This window comes from Chelon labrosus (genome assembly GCF_963514085.1).
Source record: "Chelon labrosus genome assembly, chromosome: 7".
NCBI classification, from domain to species: Eukaryota; Metazoa; Chordata; class Actinopteri; order Mugiliformes; family Mugilidae; genus Chelon; species Chelon labrosus.
Window position 1 is genome coordinate 5,765,077 of NC_140343.1, and position 23,361 is coordinate 5,788,437.

A 23,361-nucleotide genomic window follows, 5' to 3' on the forward strand; every position below is an offset into this window, starting at 1 on the left:
TTTGACAATATAAACTTGAACAGTTATGGTGAATTTACTCACTTATGGCTGGCTTTTCTGCAGTGTTTAGTTCAGTTTCTTTCTCTTTAAAGACGTATTATGTTATAATGAAATATGAGTCTTCAGGATGTAATTATTTTCCTGCTTAAACAGCGCAGTGTGCGTCTTACAGCCTTTATAAGCCAGCTGCTCCTTTGCCTTTAAGGCTGTTACATACTCCGCGAGAAGCAAGAAGTTTGTTCTCGCTCCTCGGGCTGCGAGAACAAAGTGACGTCATTTTGTTCTCGCAGCTTGCATCAACTAGGCAGAACTTTTTTCTCGTGTGGCGTCCAGTTACTATTCTGTGATTGGTCAGAAATTGGAAGTGGTTAATGCTAGTGGCCACTCTGTTAGCTCCCAGATGCCAATATTCCCAGTGCAACCGCTAATCTCTCCTGGGCAGAGATTAGCATACTGTGTGTGGGTGCATGCTGAATGAGCTGTGTGATCCGACAGACACGGTCGTCAAAGCGACTGTCCAACATCCTTAAATAATAAGAAAAGTGCAGTGGGAGGACACTATGAGGACTTCCCCGGAGTTCGGCACTAGATTTTCTCGTGAAGTATAAGACTTTTTTCTTGAGAACAAATTTCTCGCTTCTCGTGGAGTATGTAACAAGCTTCAGTCACAGACAGAAGCTGATTAAAGCAACTGGCTGCCAACTGTGAAGAACTGATCGGAATTTAAAATAAAAAAAGTAAATATAACCAAACACGGCAAGGTCCATTAAATGTTCCAGTCTTGTCTTGGCAGCTCGTTAAGGCTGATCATAACGAGGGCCGACGTTACCTGAGCCGTCTCTTCCTCCTGTCGTCTCTTTTCCTCCTCGGTCTCCACCAGACGCTGCTTGGTGGTCAGCAGCTCTTTGTTCAGAACATCAGCTTTGTCTTCTGCCTGAGTGCATGCACAGACAAACACACAAACACACAAACACAGACACACATTCGTTTAATTAAAAATCGACAAGTTCAGCTCAGAAACATATTCAGCACAGACACCACGCTGCACGAATATTCACAGGCTAAGATGTGTTACTCTGTCACAGGCTACAGTTATCTGTTTGGAACATGTTAAGCTTTGTTGTGTTCTATGCAAATACAAACTAAATCCACATAAATCCAACATTCATCTATTTAATTATTATATATCTTCTTAATCAGTCTAAGTCTGAGACTCCTATGGGTTTCAAAACGTCTTCATCTCGGTGCTGGATTACCTGGTCAAGGTCGTTCCGAAGCGCGATCTTGCTGGTGACCAGTTCATGCGCCAGGTCGTCATTTTCCTGTTCCAGTCTCATGCTGGCCTCCTGGAGACGGCGGTTCTCCCTCTGCACACGACACAACGAGCAAAGTTGAGGAATCAAGTAGTGTTTCTGACGGGCGTCCACACTTCTTTGTATCACCGTCACGTGTCCAGAAACTTTCTCAAACATATGAAATTAATATTTAATGAGCCTTATCCATGCCTCTACTCCAGCCTACACACACACACCATCTTAAGGTTTCGTTTACACACCATCGGCGCAGTCTCATGACTTTTAGTCCGCCCACACTCACATGACGGCCATTCCTCAATGGGACGAAACAGTTGTCGCGTTTGTGAGACGTCACCTGACCCTGATATCCTGTCACTTCATGACCCCTCTTGTAATTATGTCTCCACACACACAAACACATAGAGCATACACACTGACCATCTTGTGACAATTCAGTGTTCTGCTGGGAAACTTTTGGACCTGGCATTCATTCGTTGGTGTGGATATTACTTAGACATGTAGCACCCAACTACACCAGACCAGACACCCCCACCCCATAGCAATGACACTCCTTGATGGCAGCAGCCATCCCCAGCAGGATGCAGCCTGACACAGACACACACACAAAAACGCTTTAGGAACAACTAAAAAAAAAACATGAAGAACAGCACAAGGTGTTGACCTGGCCTCCAAATTTACTAGATCCCAAACTGATCATGTATCTGTGGGATGATCCACAGAGGCCCCTCCCCTCAAACCCCCCCGCCCTCCACTAACAACATTGTGTTGCCAGACACCACAGTACACCCTCAGAAGGCTTCTCTGATGAGTCACAACTGTTTTGGAGGCACAAGGGAGACCTACACAATATTAGGAGATATGCATATATGGTGCATATACACACACATGTGAGCATCGTTTGAACGCTGCCTATTTAATATATTTTTTTACAAACGTAAGGAGGTGAGCCATTAAAAAACAAAACATAAAAGTTGAGACCCTGGACAAAACCCTCCCTTGTTGCTTTCCTGGAGTTTGTAGGCAAGTAATCAGATTACATGTATCACTTCCTCAGAGCAGAGAAATTAAAAGAGCTACACCATCTCTATTCGTGTCACGGTCACCTCTGTTTCAGCCGTCTCAAGAGTTTACATGAAAACCTTCAGCTACTTCAGGCAACCAATCTGAAAAAAGTTTAATATCCAGGATCGATCATTTAAGAACAGAATTGAAACACGAGAAGAAATGAAAGTCTTTTTCTGGAGCAGAGGCAGCTTACCGAGCTCCTGTCCACGGTCACAACGACGTCTTGATACACAGCCTCTGGCAGCGCAGACTAAACTTTAACGCATGATCCTGACAAGAGTTTCCTTTTTCCCTTTCTGTGTCCGGCACTTCCCAGCACTCCCTCTCACTCCCTCTCACTCCCTCTCACTCCCTCTCACTCCCTCTCTCCCCCCTCTCTCTCGCTCTCGTTTCTTTCCCTTCACTCACAGTTTTACTTTGTGTAGCTAGTCATATCAAAATAATGCGTGGAAAAGTACGCCGGGAAAAGTCGCACATAAATTTCACGCATACAAAGAAAACGAGAGAAGAAACACATGCTACAAACTATACAGCACAAAGAGCACATGAGCCTAAACCTGGGGCACAAAAACATACGCAACTATTATATTTAATTGTAAAATATCTAAAATCAAAATGTATACATGGTGCCAGTTGACGAGCAGCAACACTCCTGTATTTTTCTGCTCAACAAATTCCTCCCACTGTTTACAGAAGAGCTGGCTCTAGTCCAGAATCTTATCTACAAGAAAACTCTTCCTTCCTTTCCTCCAGAAGCAGCAGCTTAAATGTCATTCTGCCTCTGGGGAAAAACAACGACAGTATTTCATTTCTTATCCATCACGTAATACCATCAGGGAGCTCCCATTTTTATTTATTTTTTTTCTGCATCGTGACGAACACAGCGAGCGTCATTAAGAGCTATCTTCAGGAACATCATGGAGTCAGTTTCAGAGACGCAAAAAATAACCATGGCAAGATGCTTCGGAAAAACAGTCCGTCTGGTTGTCTTATACTAAATTGTCATTTTTGTGATATTAGGGTTCTTGTCTTGTTGGTTTTCTAGCCATGCATTAACCAACCATATACACCAAACAGGCATAACATTATGACCACCTTCCTAATATTGTGTAGGTCTCCCTTGTGCCTCCAAAACAGTTGTGACTCATCAGAGAATGGACATGGGCCTTCTGAGGGTGTCCTGTGGTGTCTGGCAACAGAATGTTTTTAGTGGGGGGGCCTTTGAGGATCATCCCACAAATACTTGATCAGTTTGGGATCTAGTGAATTCGGAGGCCAGGTCAACACCTTGTGCAGTTCGTAATGTATTTTTTTTTTTTAAAGCGTTTTTGTGTGTGTGTCTGTGTCAGGCTGCATCCTGCTGGGGATGGCTGCTGCCATCAAGGAGTGTCATTGCTATGGGGTGAGGGTGCCTGGTCTGGTCTAGGTGGGCGCTACATGTCTAAGTAACATCCACACCAATGAATGCCAGGTCCAAAAGTTTCCCAGCAGAACACTGAATTGTCGCAAGATGCTCAATGTTATTTACTTCTCCTTTCAGTGGTCATAATGTTGTGGCTGATCGGTGTATATACAGTATATATCTAGGGCAGGGGTGGCCACTCTTTTTTGGCTTGTGAGCTACTTTTACAATGACTAAGTCAAAGGGCAGTAGTATTGAGTTGTGCAAATGTGTGTCGCCGAACTGAGAGCATGTTGCCATAAAAAGTAAAAAAAAAAAAAAAGATAAACGTTTGGAGGCGCAACAGATAAATGATCAGACTAACATCTAAAACATTTTTATTTATTTTTTTTAGGGCCGGGACTTTAACGCGTTAATTAAGATTAATTAATTACACAAAAATAACGCGTTAATTTTTTTTAACGCATTTTAATCACTTATTTTTGCACCGCGGAACGTTTTGTCACTGGATGAGTTTCGGCGGACCGATTATACTGGTTCTCTGCCAGTGTCCTCAACAAGCAGCGGGTGCTGCCGTGAGCCCCTCTCCCGTCCCAAAGCACTCACAGGCGGTCAGTCTCACAGTAGCCCCGCCCCCGCGCAGCAGCGGTCAGAGCAGAGAGGGAGAACCACGCCACCGCGTCCAGACTACAAACGAATGACGCATGCGCAAAGCTGCCGCTGATCGCGCCCTGGTTTACAGAGCGGGATGTAAATGTTTCTTCACTGTCGCACTAAAATAAATAATAAAATAATAATCCATTTAGATTGTTAATTTTGTCAAGTAAAAACCGTTTGTACAAAAAATGTTAAAAATATTCTAGTTATGGCAAAAAATGCTCATGTTCTTCTGTGCCTGTGACTTGTAGGCTAGAAACTAAACCAAACTTAAGAAAACTAAAAAAAAAAAAAACTTAAGTTACTGTGCCAGAGTGTCTCTTTAGAGTCATTTTGCCAATACCAAGCCCGGATAAAGGAGGCGCGTTAATAATACAGCGTCCATCACAATTACATCCAAAAGGTAAATTATGCAAATTAGCCGATGACGTCATTTAGCGACTTCTAGCGACTTTTAGGACAGCCAATAGCTACTTTCCTTTCCTGAGGAGTTGGCAACACTGTTCATTACTTCAGACAACAACAAACCACAGTGAACATGAAAGAAGAAGCTGATGAGACCGCTTTGGTTGGCCCCGTGGATGGGAAATTTAGTCATTATTCAATGGTATACTAAAAATCCATATGAAAAAAATTACTTCTCACTGTTCTCAGGTCAAATATTTATATGCGATTAAAATGCGATTAATTTCGATTAATTAATTACAAAGCCTCTAATTAATTAGATTAATTTTTTTAATCGAGTCCCGGCCCTAATTTTTTTTCCAATGACACGCGATTAACCCACAGTGCCTTTACGATCTACCGGTCGATCGTGATAGATGTACTGGGCAGACCTGATCTAGGGTTTGGCTTAAATGTGGACGGAAAAAATAAATAAATAATGAAACATCTGTGCTTTATGAGCAACAGATTGCCTTCAACAACCATTGCCATATAACCTCTGATTGCTCTGGACTGCTCTTTTTTTTAAAATCTACACTATGACAGGAGAAGTCACTATTCACATGTTGGTATCAGATATAAAGCATACTCAGGGGAATCGTACAGCGATGACGTTCCTGCTAAAAGAGGCGGTGGGCAGCGCTGGGAGCCGTCACAGGTATAAACTTAATAAGAAGAATGCAAAATGTTTATGTGGAGACTGTTCGTGTAGATTTAATAAAATGACTGCAGACGGAGAAGCGATTTTGAAAAATAAGGAGGAGAAAGAAAACTAGTAAAACTGGAGCGGATGAAGTGTTTGAATCTTTAAATATCCGCCTCACATCTCCTGTTTTTATCTCGAGAAGAAAAGATAAGATCGAGTCAGCGGCTATACCTCTCCACATCAACACCCTGACAGCTACGGCACAAAAAAAATAAAAAAATAAAAATCTGCAGATGTTTGAATCAAGAATGATAAAAGTCAAGAGCTGTGAGAGACGTCACATTTCAAGCCGGGACAGTTCTGCTGGCGATAAGGCAGAGTGTTAGATAACAGAGCTTCTAATCTTAGTATCACGATTCATACGAACAAAAAAAAGATGCTTCAGTTTTGTGTCCTTGCTAAAAAACCTTCAGCTTCAAAAAGAATCAAATGCTTCAGTTCTTAATTTTAAAACCTACAACAGACATGTCATCACTTTCACACCAACATTACACTGTATGTGATTGCAAAACAAACCAGGACCACACCAGGAAGGGTGAATAAAATGATAGTGAAGATACTCTACTGTCAGTCTTTTTGCGTGTGACGTACCTGGTATCGGTCGATGGGGTCCTCTTGTTGCAGCTGGCTCTCTCTCAGCGTCTGGTACTCCTTCTCGAACTTCTTCAGCTTCTTGGTCGGGACCTGAAAAACAAGCAGCAGAGTTGTTGACGCCGTTATTAAGCTGTAATCTTCGTGCCGCGTGCTCGATAATAATCTCAGCCCATCCCAGTTGTTTGTGACTGAGAGAAAAATAAAAAAATAAGGAACAGGGAATCAAGCAGTCCTCGTCGAGATCCAGCGGGACCTATCAAACATCTGACCTGCGTCCTAATTAACACCTCATCAGAGGCGTGGGGGGTTGGCTGCAGGTGTCAGAAACACTCCATCACACATCCATCCCTCACCAGCGTTATCACGTCTCACACAGACGATGTAAAAGTCAAAACGTAACTACAACAGCTGTGAATATTAACGCTGAGGCTCTGCGTTGTTGTGGTTGTGCTGCACAGTTTCTTTTATCTGCATCAACGTCCAGTATGTGCTGATCTCAACAAGTGCTACAGTGTTATCGCACTGAACATGACGACCATGCTAGACACCTGCAAGTGCACATGCAACTCTTTACAGCACATATGACGGCGACTCGTCAGCAGTCATCAGATATTAGAGGGCTACACGTCCAATGAGTCACTGTGAGTTGTTGATTTCCCCTGGTGATTAAAGCCAGCAGAGGCTGAGATGACGCATAGACACGGCTGGCCTGATCTCTGATGTGGACACGAGTTAATGAACGAGATGACTAATGTCATTCTATAAACAACACGCAGCCCAGCATGAGAACAACATACTGTTAAAGTCGTTTATCTAGTTCTTCTTGAGAAAAAACACAGACACGATTTGTAATCTGTACCTTCCTTGTGTAATTAGTTAAGGTATTTACCAAAAAAACATACACCAATCAGCCACAACATTATGACCATTATAACAGGAGAAGTAAATAACATTAAGCGTCTTGTGACTGTTCAGTGTTCTGCTGGGAAACTTTTAAACCTGGCATTCATTCATGTGGATGTTACTTAGACATGTAGCACCCACCTAGACCAGACCAGGCACCCCCACCCCATAGCAATGACCCCCCCTTGCAGCCTGACACAGGCACACACACAAAAACACTTTAGGAACAACTAAAAAAAACATGAAGAACAGCACAAGGTGTGGACCTGGCCTCCAAATTCACTCCATTAAGTATCTGTGGGATGTTCCACAGAGGCCCCTCCCCTCAAAACCCCCCCCCCCCCCCCCCCCCCCCCCACCACCCCCACTAACAACATTGTGTTGCCAGACACTACAGGACACCCTCGGAAGGCCCATGTCAAGTCTCTGATGAGTCCCAACTGTTCTGGAGGCACAAGAGAGACCTACACAATAATTAGGAAGGTGGTCGTAATGTTATGCCTGATCGGTGCAGAAAAGCACTTTCCTGTTTAGTGTTTTTCACTTTTAACATGAGCACATTCTGTGTGCTATATGAAGCAGCTTCGATATCTTTCACCGCTCCCGTGTGTGTGTGTGTGTGCGTGTCTGCCTCAGGTGTGCGGTCACGTTATCTCCCCTGTGTGGAAACAGCGTTGCCATGGCGCCCACCATCAGGGATGGGGATTCCAGGTCAGTCTCAGTCACATGACCCCTCCTCTGAGACTGGCGTGTGTTTGTGTTACACGTTTGGGTGCCAGATGAAGTGACTCAAAGAACAGTCATTTCATAAAATACTGATTTAACAGGTTGATTCTTCTCTCAACTCCCAACAAACCAGAAACACAACAAAACAATAACTCTTGTGTGGCAGGAAAAGCGCAACAAGACAAACCCTGTTCCGTACAGTGAGTACAAAAGCCTTCACAGTTCATTTATCTGACGGAATAAATGATTATTTGAAGCTTCCTTTAAGCATTTAGTCGTATCTCTTTCTGCAGCGTAAATAATGCTGCTACGACAAACTGATTCTTCCTTTTGCTAAAACGTCAATAGATATTCTTCCTTCCTGTTTAACTTTAAATGAAGCTCATCTGCCTCTTCAGTGTGTCCCAGTCTGGTGTCTGCAGATGTGTCACATTAATGATAAATGATACCTCCTGTTCACACGTTACTATCACAATCATAATTCATAATCTGTGTTGGGCGTGTTTTGATTGCGTTCTTCTCTTCCTCTTCTCTGTATAACATGACACTAGAATACGAGTCTGCGTGACAGAAATGAAATACACCCAGGACAAAAATAAATAAATAAATCAGTAAATAAATAGTCCCAGCAAACAAACTAAAACCCAGAGCACCGTGCAGCAGATTTCCTTCATGAATAAATAAACAGATGAGGGGGGAAAAAGCACCGACTAATTGTTCAGGAGAAAAAAACTTCGACTTTTACGACCTCGGGAACCGCTGAGGTGAATCAACGTCATCGCTGTAATCTATCTGACACACTAAACCCCAGCAGATAACAGGACTCGGATCCATTCTGTTGTTATCTGTGTGGGAAGAAAGAGCAGCTTGGTCTCTGCCGGCTGGTTAATAATCGCTTTGTTGTAACAAAACGACGCAGACGAACTGAACGCGGTGTTCCCCTGCAGGCAGCGCGGCTGGAAGACTGATTTCAAATACAAACTCAAAGTGTGTGTTTTGAGCATTGCCAGACTAAAATTTAAATCCAATCATTGTCATAATTGAGTTGTACACTGATCAGCCACAACATTATGACCACTGACAGGAGAAGTGAATAACATTGACCATCTTGTGACGATTCAATGTTCTGCTGGGAAATTTTTGGACCTGGCATTCATTGGTGTGGATGTTACTTAGACATGTAGCACCCACCTAGACCAGACCAGACACCCCCACCCCAAAGCAATGACACTCCTTGATGGCAGCAGCCATCCCCAGCAGGATGCATCCTGATACAAGCACACACACAAAAACGCTTTAGGAAAAACTTAAAAAAACTTGAAGAACAGCACAAGGTGTTGACCTGGCCTCCAAATTCACTAGATCCCAAACTGATCAAGTATCTGTGGGTTGATCCACAGAGACCCCTCCCCCAAAGGCCCCTACTAACAACATCCTGTCTCCAGACACCACAGGACACCCTCAGAAGGCCCATGTCCATTCTCTGATGAGTCACAACTATTTTGGAGGCACAAGGGAGACCTCGACAATATTAGGAAGGTGGTCATAATGTTATGCCTGATGGGTGTAGTATTAAGCTCTATAGAGGCATACAGGCAACTGAAATGTTCTGTTTTGCAGAGGGAGTAGTTTAAACCTTTTCAAAACCTGATCAAACGAAAAACTGAACCAGGCGATTAAACCAGATTAGTTTCTGGCTGCGTTCCTGCACACATCTCCCATCTCGGTAGCTTCTAGAGAGTTTGTTTTTATCGACGTATTCATCACTTATGCGGATGACACACAGCCGTTCTGATTAAACGTGACGCCGCATGTCTACATAAACACCAGACACATATCCATTACCATAGTTCAGGTGTATGCAACACACATGTGTTTTTAAATGTTGCTTACTTTGACCGTTTTAATGTTTGGGCCTGTGTGTAAAAAAAAGCAAAAACTGTTCAGCCGATAACTGCACACCTAATCTCTGTTCAGAGATGAAGCCGATAGATTGTTTTTGTCATTTGTCACCAAAGATTACGCAGCTTGTGTTTCACACGGTGAAACTGGACCTCACTGGCCCGCCTGTGAATATCTGATTAAGTAGATGTGGCTTCTTTTTGAACGCTTAACTAACACTCAGCATGACAACACAATATTTAAAAAGAAACAACTTCCCTCTTCGCCCACTTGTTTGCACACTGAAACTTCTGTGCATGGAACAGGCCTGAATGAGCGTCCTCAACATCAGCTGAAGGAGTGAGAGGGAGTTTACACCTCCAGATTTAGCCATTTTAAACTAAACTCTTTCATTCTGTTGGTTTCTCACCTTCTGTTATAAACTCATTTCATTCATTCAAGCAGTTTCCCACAGTCTACCGAAACAACTACACATACAGTTCATATTTTCCAAGCTTCCTGTATGTGATACAATGGCTTTACATTGATTTCTGCAGATTAGCAAAACTGCCACAAAGTTTCCCCTCCTTGTTTGATTCTGTTTAATTCTCCACTTACACACGTGGGTTTAAGTCTTTGACATTTAGCAGAAGTGACAGGGTCATAGCTCGGTTGCCTTTTCATATTAAAGCGACTCAGTTCCACAAACAAAAATGACAAAACTCAAAAACAACGCTACCGTATCTCTCCCTAAAGAGTTACAGTAGGCGAGCTGAGAGGTTTTGCTGCTGATTAATCAAGCCCGCCGCTCTCCAACACCCATAAAACACACAAACATTACAGCGTGACCGTGCAATGACATGCAACCCAAAACTGGGCTGGCTCACCTGTGAGAGGCGAGGCCTTTTATTCAAACATACAGTTCTGGTAAAGCTACAATCAGACACGATCTCCAGCTCTACGACCTTTGTTCCCTTTTCTTTAACACATTTTTTGAAGTCGTTTAAATTAAAACGACAAAATTCCCTGATATTCCCTCTTTTTTCTTTAATTTACCTGATATTTATTAAGTTCCTAAATTCCAGGGGCAACACGAAGCCTGCTTAAGAAGCATGCTCAAGGCTCCAACGTTTTTGCTTCAGGCCCACTCAGTAGCACATGGTTACTACACACACACACACACACACACACATCATCAAACTTCATGCTTGCTTCCTAAAGCTTCCAGCGTGAACATCAGAGGCCAGTTTAAGGACGGAGGGTCCGAGCTCCAAGTCAGGAAAATGCTATTAAAGAGGCCTGGTGCTGCAGGAAAATGGCACCAGGTCCACTTTTAGATTCCTGACCTGAATCCCTTGCAGCAGAAAATGGAATTGGGTCCCAAACCTCCAAGCTAAAATGACAAACTGTACTGTCACATCAAGAGAGAAGAGTAACCAGCATGTGTGTGCATGCATGGACGAGGGTGATGTGCTGAGTTTGAACACTGAAACAAGGACACCCAACACCAACTGGACATTAGAGGGAAAAACTAGGTCATAGAATTCAATTACCCTTGTGAGGGACACACACAAACAAGACACACAAGGTCTCCATTGATTCCAACTTTATGTGAGTAATTGAAACAAACTGACGGCAGCAAACGAGCTCCGCGTGGACTGACTGACACAGCTCGGTAACCTCAAACATCGGACGGGCTTTCAGATGGAACACAACGCGCACCCCCACGCATTCATACATGACTGTGCACCAGCTACCTCATGGAGAGAAGCATGCAGTTGCTCTAAATCTGCATGTTCTGCCTCTTAATTATGAGTCAAAAGAGAATATAAAGACGAGAAAAACAACCGACAGAGAGAAGACATCAGAGGGTAAAAGAGAAAGGAGCAGGTGAATTCCTCTTTCCATTATTTTTTTTTTCAATCTAGAAATTGCAAAACACAACAGCCAGTGGTATCAGGAGTGGATGAAGGAAGCAGGAAAAGACGCTGAAGGTGAGAAAGGAAACAAAAAGACCTAGAGAACAGACCTACCACCGGTCTCGGGGTCCGCAGGGGTCTGGAGTGAGCGACCAAGCGAGCCAAGGTGTCCTCCTCACCCGGCCGATCGACTACATGAGCGTCGTACGCCACCATGATGGACACCTCCTGCATCATCTTGGCCCCCCCTTCCTCGCTTCCAGCAGCAAAGAGGAGGGCAGGATGGAGGCGGCGGAGGGAAAGCAGTGGACAAGGAGAGGAGAGGAGAGGAGTGCAGCTGACAGGTTTTTGTTTCTGACTGAGAGCGGAGGAGGCGACCGGCTGCCTTCAAGAGTCCCTCAGGAGCTGAGCCCCACCCACCGAGAGGAGGAGGAGGAGGAAAGACAGAGGAGGGGGGAGCCACAGGGCAGCACAACACACCTGTTTGTCTCTCCTTCTCTCTCTCTGTAACGCTAGAAGTGTGTGACAAGGGAGGATGAGTTTGCTTTTTCTTCCTTTCCAGTGAGTGAGTACTCCCCCCTCTCCCTCTCTCTCTCTCTCTCTCTCTCTCATTAGTACCTCCCTCTCTTAATCTCTTTTTTTCTTTTTTCTTTTTAGCTTGCAGTCTCTAGGTTTTCTTTTTGTTTCCTGCTGCTGGTAGTAAAAATAAAGATAAAGGCATGTTTACACATCAGTCCTGAGTGTGTATTTGTGTGCGTGTCTGCGCACGAGGTTAACGGAGATAGGAAGGAAGTTGTTAGATCAACCACAGTGGCTTGTCGTTGCACATTGTTCCAACGGCAAAACTCTGAAAGTGAAGTGAAAGCAGCTTGAAGGGTGTCCTGGAGGATGCCTGAATGCTGTATTGTCCCCCCCCCCCAAGTTAACCTCTACCTGACAGCCGCTTCAGTGGGACGACAACAGATTCCTTTCACATTAATCTCTTCATATCTTTCTTACTATATGTATTTTGCTGCGGCTGCCACGAGGATCCATTAGGGGAATTGGATTTTTGAAGAACTGGAAATGTAGGGCTACTTTCCCTGCCAGCATGTCTCTAAATTTAGTATATTTTCAGCAGCATGCCACCGCTTTACAGCAGCTTAGTTAAGGTAAACTGTTTGCTAGTTAAACAGACAGTTTCACAAATAGATTTTAGACTGGTCTGTCAAGTTTACATCTTAATTTTACATTTATTAGATTAGTTTAATACGAACGGAGCAACTCCAGAAAAATAAAGAACGACTTATTTAAGGCTCATAAAGTTAGCAAGGCTAACTCTGACTAGAGCCACGTTTCCAAGGTAACGATCAGCAACACCAGCCATACCAAATGATAAAAAGACAACAAACATGACTCACATTTTCTGCTATGCTAACAATTCTTTGGAGCAAATAGCAAGAAACGAAAGTTTTTTTGTTTTTTTTTGCAAACTGTGGTAACCGTCTGGAAACACGCAGACAGTGCAGACGTTTCCATCGAGGTTTACCCAAGGAAACTATCTCGAGCCTTTCTGATAACAGAAGCACTGACTTCTAATGAGTAAAGGAATCACAGACTTTCAGCTTTACTGCAGAGAAATGTTCATGTAAGTCGTCAAGTCTTCCAGCAGACAACGATGTTTTTTGCGGGAATGAAGGAGAATAGAGAGATTTTGATGCTTCGTCTGTCGTGGTTTATGAAGAAAAACAAATTTTACCAAGAATCCATGCGAGTTCAACTAAGGGGCAGAACAACAGCTCACCTGGTTGAGCCTAATGAACCGAGGCCAGAGAGTAATCTGGCCTAATCACTCGGTTAAATTTTATCGTTTGATCAGGTTATGAAAAGGTTTAAACTACCCCCCCCCCTTGTGCAACACAAAAAAACCTCAGTTGCCTGTAAGCCACCCCCCAACTCATAGTGCTTGATAATACACCGATCAGGCATAACATTATGACCACCTTCCTAATATTGTGCAGGTCTCCCTTGTGGTGACTCATCAGAGAATTGACATGGGCCTTCTGAGGGTGTCCTGTGGTGTCTGGAAACAGAATGTTGTTAGTGGGGGGCCTTTGAGGGGAGGGGCCTCTGTGGATCATCCCACAGATACTTGATCGTTTGGGATCTAGTGAATTTGGAGGCCAGGTCAACACCTTGTGCTGTTCTTCATGTTTTTTTGAGTTGTTCCTAAAGTGTTTTTGTGTGTGTGCCTGTGTCAGGCTGCATCCTGCTGGGGATGGCTGCTGCCATCAAGGAGTGTCATTGATATGGGGTGGGGGTGCCTGGTCTGGTCTAGGTGGGTACTACATGTCTAAGTAACATCCACACCAATGAATGCCAGGTTTAAAAGTTCCCAGAAGAACACTGAACTGTCACAAGATGGTTAATGTCATTTGCTTCTCCCGTCAGTGGTCATAATGTTATGCCTGATCGGTGTATAGTCAAGAAGTGGACAGATAAACATTCATCTGACGCCTGGCTGTTGTATCTAAGCTACAGTCGCGGCTAACTGACAAGCCAGACATCTAAAAACCAGATTAGATGAATCAATAATTAAGTTTCCAGTCAAGCTAAGATGACCTCCGACTTATGTTACGCTGCTAATTTCCCTCTCTAATTGAAGATCTTTGTGAAAGTGTTTTCGCAGCGTCTGAGTCTTCATCCCTCGCTGCAAGTCTTTCTTTCCTCTTAGTTTGTTAAAGTTCATCTCTTCTGTTGGAGGGATTTGGCAAACACTGGATTAATCAGTCGACCCCTGAGCAGCAAATGAATATATGACATTTTTTCTCCTTTTTTTTTTTTTTTTTCCCATAAAGTCCCGAAAAGTCATCACTCCAGCTGCGGTCCGGTGGACGTCTTAAGAAGGCTGAGAAATTCAAACTCTTCGCATAATCCCCAGAAAGGCTAAGCCACCCAACTTCCCGTTGTGTTCATCAAGCCAAGGTGCCAGTGAATTCTTTCGCCGCTTTAAGCAGCTTAGGGAGTTCAGCTGATCCGGTTTATACGTTGACAGAGAAAAATATGTAAAGAAGGGGGGGGGAGAAAGCAGCGTAGCTTGGAGCACTAAGTTTACCCCGTTCCTTCTACACTCCTTGGAGGAAAGTAAAAGTGAGGCTGCCTTAATCTATTTTCCTGTCATGTCGCTAAGTGAACAGTAGATGTTCAGGAGCTGCGGTGTGAGAATCAGTTTTTTTGCCAACGATATAATTTAGTTTTACTTCAACCAAAGAAGCTTTTAGTCACTTAAACGAGAGAGAAATAAAGAGGCAGGCTGGAGAGTAAAACCCACTGACCTGGGAACAGCGCTGAGTTACGTTAAGTTAATGATCAATTAGCTGATCGTCTCTATCCAACATTTAATATTTCCTCCACTCCTTGAATATTTTAGTCAAAGATTTACAAGCTTTCCTCAGTTTTCCCTCAGTATTTTCTGACTATTTTGTGAATTCGCTGCAGCCCTGACACGGTGCGGTTGGAAAGCTGTGGCTGTGGCAGGTGCTGAAGCGAAACATGGTGGCTAGGGCAACATGTCAAGTTGTGGTGGGTGCGATGCGCTGAGGTGTACAACATGGTGCGACGTGGCAAACTGTCCTGTGAGACTCTGTGACACGATGTGGTTTAACTAGATGGATGAGCAGTGTGATATAGCACACAAGGTTTATATTGGCTGAATGGTCTGTGGTAATAATGTTTTTTTTTTTTTTAAATTAGTATCAACCTATTTTTTTGTCTTAATCTCCGTCTGACAAGGTCCATATCCGCAGGAAATGTTCTATTTAAAAACTTAAAAGATAGACTGGTTTAAAAATAGTGGTGGGGGGAGGGGATGTTTGAGAACAAACCTCAGACAAACACATTGTTTTGAAGTGTGAATCACAGATATCATACACTGATCAGCCACAACATTAAAACTGCTGACAGGAGAAGTGAATAACCATCTTGTGACAATTCATTGTTCTGCTGGGAAACTTTTGGACCTGGCATTCATTCATGTGGATGTTACTTAGACATGTAGCACCCACCTAGACCAGACCAGGCACCCCCACCCCATAGCAATGACACTCCCTGATGGCAGCAGCCATCCCCAGCAGGATGCAAACGGCTTAGGAACAACCCAAAAACTAAAAAAAAACATGAAGAACAGCACAAGGTGTTGACCTGGCCTCCAAATTCACTAGATCCCAAACTCATCAAGTATCTGTGGGATGATCCACAGAGGCCCCTCCCCTCAAAGGCCCCCCCACTAACAACATCCTGTTACCAGACACCACAGGACACCCTCAGAAGGCCCATGTCCATATGCCTGATTGGTGTATGTGTGCATGTGCGTTTGAGACAGGTGCTAAATAAAGACATTCCTCGTTTCAGAGAACACAGAGAAAAAAAAAGTGCGAAAAATAAATGCGCCAACAAGAGAGGAAACAGAGGAACGGCAGGGGAGAGAAACACCAGTGAGGGATTATGAACGAGACATAAAAAGTGTTTGTCCTGAGGCCAAGTCATCCTTTGAGACGGACTACTTTGTTATTTTTAGCTCACCTGCCTGCACACTCTCTTTCCATGTGCTTCATTTTCACTGTCCACTGAATATTTTTTGTGAGAAACACCAGAATAAAACAGTGGAGAAGTTCAATGTGTATGAGTGTTTTGATGTGTATGAGAACGATGTCAATAATATATTTGCTTTGACAGTTTGACAATGCTCGACACATTTAAAAAGGGAATATGCTGAGGAATTATTCTGTTCACGCCTCAAGTTGAGTTCAAGAGAAGCTGTTCTGGTTGAGGCTTACACAAACTTGTGTGTTTACACCGACAAAAAAGTGTGTTTTCATGTTAGTAGGTTGTACCGCTGCAGGATTGTGCAAAATAACCAAAGAACCACCAGAGATAAACAGTAAGTCACGCTGCAGGATATCCTGTATGTAGAAAAACACAGAAATACACTGAACATGGGGTAAAGCACACGGAGCCACGTGTCTTGTTGACAAGGCCTCAAGCACACGACTATTTTGCAGTCTGCTCACTCACTCCAGGCCTTTCCTGGATGAAACATGCAGAAACTGCCCAAAATGTAAAAATATTAACTGCATGTAGATAGAGAGTGACTGAAAGCCCACAGGGGAGAGAAAAGAGAAGGGTGGAGGGAGGATGATTATCTCTGCCATCTTTCTCTGTCAACTCTTTCCTTCCTCTATCACAACACATACTGCTGACACACACACACACACACACACCCACACACACAATATCATATACACTGTGTTGTGCTTTCGGTCTCCTCAGCAAATTCCCAAAATGCCAGCAGCCTCTTTAAGGTCAGCAGGAGGATGGTAACGCGTGTGTCTAGAACACAGGCTGGTAAGGTTTGAAGGAAACTATGACTGAAATTCATGGAAGTCATCGCTATCTGATATTTTCTCACTGATGTTCAGACTAAATAAAGAGCAAATGTGTTAAACTGATTGTTACAAGTAGAGCAAAAGTGATGTGCTAAATTATGATACAACACAAACTGAAAGAAACACATACACACATCAGAGATAACGCTGCCACAATCTCAGAGGCAGGATTGTTAAATCTGTATTTACTACTGAAGAGCTCTGGGTGCCTCACACCACAACCAGAAGGTCAGTCATTACAATACATACACCGATCAGCCACAACATTAAAACCACTGACCAGGAGAAGTAAATAACATCGACCATCTTGTGACAAGTCAATGTTCTGCTGGGAAACTTTTGGACCTGGCATTCATTCATGTGGATGTTACTTAGACATGTAGCACCCACCTAGACCAGACCAGGCACCCACACCCCATAGCAATGACACTCCTTGATGGCAGCAGCCATCCCCAGCAGGATGCAGCCTGATACAGACACACATACACAAAAACACTTTAGGAACAACTAAAAAAAAAAAAACATGAAGAACAGCACAAGGTGGCCTCCAAATTCACTAGATCCCAAACTGATCAAGAATCTGTGGGATGATCTACAGAGGTCCCTCCCCTCAACCCACTAACTATAGGACACCCTCAGAAGGTCCATGTCCATTCTCTGATGAGTCCCAACTGATATGCCTGATCAGGGCCAACGGTCTGTGGCTCTACCAAGCTTCACAGTGTCCCAAATAATCATAGCTCTACTGTTTTTCCATTTTGAATGATGGAAACAGACTACTGCCACCTGCTGGTAGGAACACACAGGCACATATCATACATGCTAGCTGTCCTATTGGCTGTAGGCGAGTTAAAGTGGAACTTTTTGGTCTAGAGACACAAAAAATTTACTGTTTATATTACTACACAAGCAAAGTCATGGAATAAAATGCTTAGACTGGAGCCGAATACACGTGTTGGTTTGAGAGCTCCTTTCTTACCTTGATGTTACAGGCCTGCTCCATAAGCCTCCTGGCATTCTCTGCAGCTCTGTATCGCTTAGGGAGCTGCACTCTGAAGAACTTGAGAGCCCCTTCAAAGTCTGCCTGCAAGAGGTCCTCCTTAGACGTCTGCGCGGAGACATGAAGACGTGGGAGGGGAGGGGGAGGCGGTGGGGGTGACAGGCACACAAGGCATGGGTCAGTAAAGGTCAGACACACAGTGCATAAACTCCAACAGACTGTTCTGTCAAGGGTTGGCTGTCATTATACTTCTATATTCAGGAGGACAGACACAAGGCTTTAGACAACTTGATGAATGTTGATCTGTGTCGGACATTATTGATTTTATAAACCTAAAGCATATTTTACTTTAACACCATAGTTTCTCCACTGATAAATACCAGAGAGGAAAGTTGACGACCAAACCCATTTAGTTTTGTGTCTAGCTGCATGACACACATGATTAGAACAATTTCATATTTATTTTTTCCTGTCAGATTCATCACTGTAAGACTATATCTATGTTATAGCTTCCAGAAAAGATATCGTCATTTCTCTGTAAGTGAAGGCCAGAAGCTTCCTCTTCCTGTTCACACTTCAACCTCCTGTTCTGTTCCATTTCATAATGGGTCTAATTTCATTTAGCTTGAAGGAGTATCTTCAACTCTAACTGGATGTGGGGAGAGCACGGAGAGGAGTCAATACCACCATCTTGTGGGCGTAAAGACGCACAAACACAAGGAACAATCACGAGTATGTGTCACCAATAATTAAGGTTCTGTACGAAATTCTAGGGTCTTTTCTGTCAGCCTGGTTCTTGGTTGGATGGACCGTGTTTCATATCCAGTTATAAATTAAAAAACAAAGCAACTGCCATTAAATTATTATTTGAATAGGTTCTTCTGAAGGAGTTTCTTGAGTAACGTTCATGCAAGTTTTGGGACTTTTGTCCGACAGCAGAAGCTATCCACTGTAAATAAAAATTCTAGCCGTCCGGTGCTACTTAAAAGTTTTTGCACCCATTGGAAAATGACTCAAAACTTTCTTGAAAGTAGACACAGAGAACCGAACTAAACAAACGAAACTAAAATATCAAACTCGTTGTTGCTCGTCAGACTGGAAAAGGTCACAAAACCATCTCTACAGAGTTTGGGTCCAACAAATCCACAGTTCAGAAAGATTTGGAACAAATGGAGGATTTTCAAGACGACTGTTACCCTCCACAGGAGTGGTCGACCAACAAAGATCAATCCAATAGTCTGAGAGGTAACTAAGGAATCCAGGATAACTTCTAAGCAGCTAAAGGCCTCGCTCACATTGACTCATGTTGAACGACCATGGTGGACAAAGAGTGGCAAGGACAAAGACACAAGACAAAATGTGGACAAACCAGAAGACTATTGGGAAAATGTTTAGTTGATGGATGAGACCAAAGTAGAATAGTTTGGTTTAAATGAGAGGCGTCATTTCTGGAGATGAAACAACACCGCATCCCAGCATCTGAACCTCATTCCATCCATGAAACATAGGGGTGGTAATGTACTTGTTAGGGCCAGTTTTGCTGCACCCGGACCAGGACGGCTTCTTCTTGAATAAATAAATGCACAATAGCAAGAGAGAATGGGTTGTGCAGCAAGACAACGAGAACCAAGAACACTAATCCAATAGAAATGTTGTAGAAGGTCCTGAAGCAAACATTTCCTGTGAGGAAACCCACCAACATCTCATAACTCAAGTGGTTCTGTTGCGAGGAATGGACTAAAATTCCTTCAAGGTCCTGTAAACGTTTAGTTTATGGCTGCAGAAGGAGGTCACAGCAGATACTGGATGCAAGAGTTCACATACAACTCAAAGATGTGAACAAATGACTAATCTTCTTGAATAAATAAAAGCATAATAGCAAAATATTTCTGTTCCATGCGTTTGATTGGGTTCTCTTTGTCCACTTTCAGGACTTGCGTGAAAATCCGCAGAAGTTTTGAGTCATTTTTATGCAGAAATGTTGAATATTCTTTTAAACAGCACGATACAGTTTACAATATTGATATATATGATGAGAGATGAGCAGCATTTGCAAGCTGTACCCAACAGCTGTCGCCACAACGAAAGTAGACAGGGACCACTTTTCTGAGAAAAGGCTGGCTGACTTTTTCCTCTACCCACAGCAGTTGCTCTTTCCATTATCAACCCTAGTCAAACTTTCACCCCATCATTAACCGTTTCGTTTATTCATTTATCCCTGTCCCTCGTCTCTCACCGCCAGCAGCCTGGGGACGAAGAGCCGGTGTCCCATCCCAAGGAGACCCATTACCCTGCAGAAAGAGTCTTCTGAGGCTTGGCTGCTGTGGGCTCTGTCTTCCGCCGTTCCCTCTCCATCCTCCACCGCCCTGCGCACCGATGGAAGGGGCAGATGGGGCGACAGGGCCGGTACAGGGGGAGGAGAGGGCGGAGGGGAGTGTGGAGGAGATGCAGGTGGGGTGGGACAGGGTGAAGGAGAGGGGCGGTCCCGCTCCGGGGCCAGGGTGGCGGAAGACTCCAGCGTGACGTCTGAACGTCCCAGTGGGTTTCTCAGTTGTTGGAGGAGAGCTGGAGGAAGGTGGAGTGGGGTCAACTTCAGCGAGTTGAGATTTGTTTTGAGGGTTAACGACCTGGTGAGCCAAGTGTCCGACCTCTGCCAATAGAAGCTGATATTTCCACAATCCGGATGTTCGGCGGGACAGCTGGGGAAGAGAACCTCAGCAGCTACACAGAGCATTAGCTTCCACGGCCCGCAACGCTAGAATCGATCCAGTTCATTTGGCCGCCACAAGACGTCGACAAGTGGACAAGACGTTGGTGGAGGCCACTCAGCTTGTACCACTGTCAGAGGCCGGCAACGGCTCCTGGTTGCGACAAAATCACAGTCAGAGAGCTATGTAGCGACGCTGCTTTCGGCATAATGCTGAGTCCTCCAGCTACCTGCCAAACTCTCTGTGAAATCCAGTCACACTACCCACTCTCATCTTCCCTTGGCAAACTCCCCCAACCAATTCCGATCCAGTATGCCGTTGCCCGGCAACAAAGCTGCTCAGCACGTGGGCCGCTGCTCCGTCGAAGAGCGGCGATGGATAAGTACTCCACCTTTTTTTTTTTTTATTTTCTCCTTCGTTGTCAGACTTCAAAGGCGCTGAGAAAATCCCCCTCAGTCTCCACGGCGGAGTGGCCCTAATGCTCGAGGCTCAGTGAGCGTTAGATGACACATCAAAGCGGCCGACACGTCCTGTGCCTTCTCTACCTCCAAAGCTGACAAGATTTTTAGCTTCTTTTGTAAATATAAAATGGTCTGAGATAACAGTAAGGACCTTTTACTTTTTTTATCTGCTCTCTAAAGACTGGGCATGTGGTTCTGGCGACATGTCAGACGCAGACAAGATGAGGTCAGTTAGCCTTTGGGGAAAAAAATGGTACTTTTGTTGTCTTCAGGAGATGACGCACAGCATGTTTGTGTTGGCTCAGTGGACGCTGAACTCGCTGTGGTCGCACGCAAACGAGCGATGCACAAAAACCAAAATGAGAAGAGGTAGTTGAACAGATAAAAAGTCAATCGCCACAGCCTCTCCACATCTTTGCTCGTCCTCTTCACTGATATAAATTCTGTGCAGACCCAAACCACGTTAAGCAGTGAGAGCACAGTCCAGTCAGCGGCTCCAGCATGGACCCCAGCGACTATCCCTCCGGCAGATTTCCATTAGCGGGAGCAGCCAGGCATCCGCTCTGTATCGGTCGGCAGATCTTTCCGATGAGAAGTCAGCTCCTTCAGATGGGAAGTCGCTTCTGCCGCTGAACAGCACAGACTAATCGGATGAGTGCCTGCATGAGTGAGTGTTGTACTACTAGCAGTGCTGGTCCAGGCCAGCAGCTGGGGCGAGGCACAGCAAAAGAAACCACCACCTCTCTCTCTCTCTCTTTCTCTTGCTCTCTCTTTGTGATGCTAACAGCTAACGGCTAACAGCCAGCAGGGGCGTCTCCGTTGCAGAGGTCTGGGTGGTGGGTAGAGGTAGCGTGTTGGAGAAACACATATCCAGCCAGCAGAGAAGAGGAAAGGGCAGAGGTAGAGGAGCAGGAGGTAAATAAGAGATTGAATGAGGAACTGAGGGATAGAAGGAAGTCCAAGCAGGCATCCATGAAAGGTAAATGATGAAGAGAGTGGAAAAAATAAAACACAAGAAAGAAAAACAGAGCTTTTCTCCTTTAGGTCCAGAATGCTAACGTTATAGCTTATGCTCCTGTTGTGATGTGGATGGCGACTGCTAGGCAGGGGAGGCAGGGAGGGAGGGAGGGAGGGAGGTGAACACAGATGGAGGGAGGGGTGAGATGAGAGCGGAGAGGAGTGCAGGATGGATGAAGAAGGGAGGAGGGAGCCTCGGGGGAGAATGCCGTCATGCCCGGCCAATGGGAAGCAGGCAGTGGAAGCCCCTTCCACGCTCCTCCCCCCTCACATCCTCATTTGTTCTCCATTTCCGACCATCGCACCCACCGCATCCTCCTCTCCCCGACACACAGAATACATTATTGGTACAAGAACGGGAGGGCTTTTTAAAACCAACGATTAAATCAGAGAGCAAAGCTTGAATGTAGCTGCTGCATTAACTACCATTTATTAGTGGCGTCTGTGCTTGTGTGTACGTACGCGGTGAAGTCGTTTTATGTAAAATAATATCAACACTGGACGATTTTTTTATAATATTAAAAGAATGGTTTGGAAGCAAAACTTAGTATTTGACACAAATAAATTTCTAGGATCTATTTATTATTTATGGGATGTATTTTCACCGTGAACATCAGATGACATGCTTTTTAAAGAAGTAGATCTTTCTAATCTCTAAAACCTTTCTTTGTCACGATAGGTTTCTTATGTATTAGCAATATCTATAAATATCATCTAATAACTAGTGGATGAAGGTTTTATAGTTAAAATAAATCATGATGCTTCTTCTAGGATAATGAAAAGAGTCGAAAACACTGAAATAGACCACTAAGTGTAATGGAAATGGCTCTATTATACTTATTAAAAATGATTATTAATCTAAAATAAAAACAACAACTAAATCTGTCAATAATGATAAATATAAAAATAAATGAAATTCTATGTGATTTGTTTAATTTCCTCCAGCACGGAGACAAAACCAGCCTGTTCTCAATCACAGATTATTATCCACAAAGACTGTCCCATCAAATTAATGCCCGAACCGAACGACCAAACACAGACATGCAGTATGATAGAGTACCAGCCAAAATTCATCCCATTGCAAAGAGATTTGCTACGACGGCAAACAACATATGCAGAGGTTTTAAGAAAAAAAAAAA

The 23,361-nt window shown here is 44.0% G+C and overlaps 1 protein-coding gene across 3 annotated transcripts in view; it reads right to left on the bottom strand.

The window, feature by feature from the left end:
• The window catches only part of rabgap1l (RAB GTPase activating protein 1-like), a 124,559-nt gene that overhangs the window by 4,781 nt on the left and 96,417 nt on the right, over window positions 1-23,361 (bottom strand). For 2 of the 3 annotated variants that reach the window (XM_084548759.1, XM_084548758.1), the window contains exons 19-22: window positions 18,016-18,144; window positions 6,182-6,274; window positions 1,257-1,367; window positions 830-934 (exon numbers count right to left, since the gene is read on the bottom strand). In XM_084548759.1, the coding sequence (XP_084404885.1) occupies window positions 830-934; window positions 1,257-1,367; window positions 6,182-6,274; window positions 18,016-18,144 (438 nt within the window). Of the gene's footprint in view, window positions 1-829; window positions 935-1,256; window positions 1,368-6,181; window positions 6,275-11,727; window positions 12,187-18,015; window positions 18,145-23,361 lie in introns of those variants that run through there. The other variant, XM_084548760.1, reaches the window with a different exon arrangement.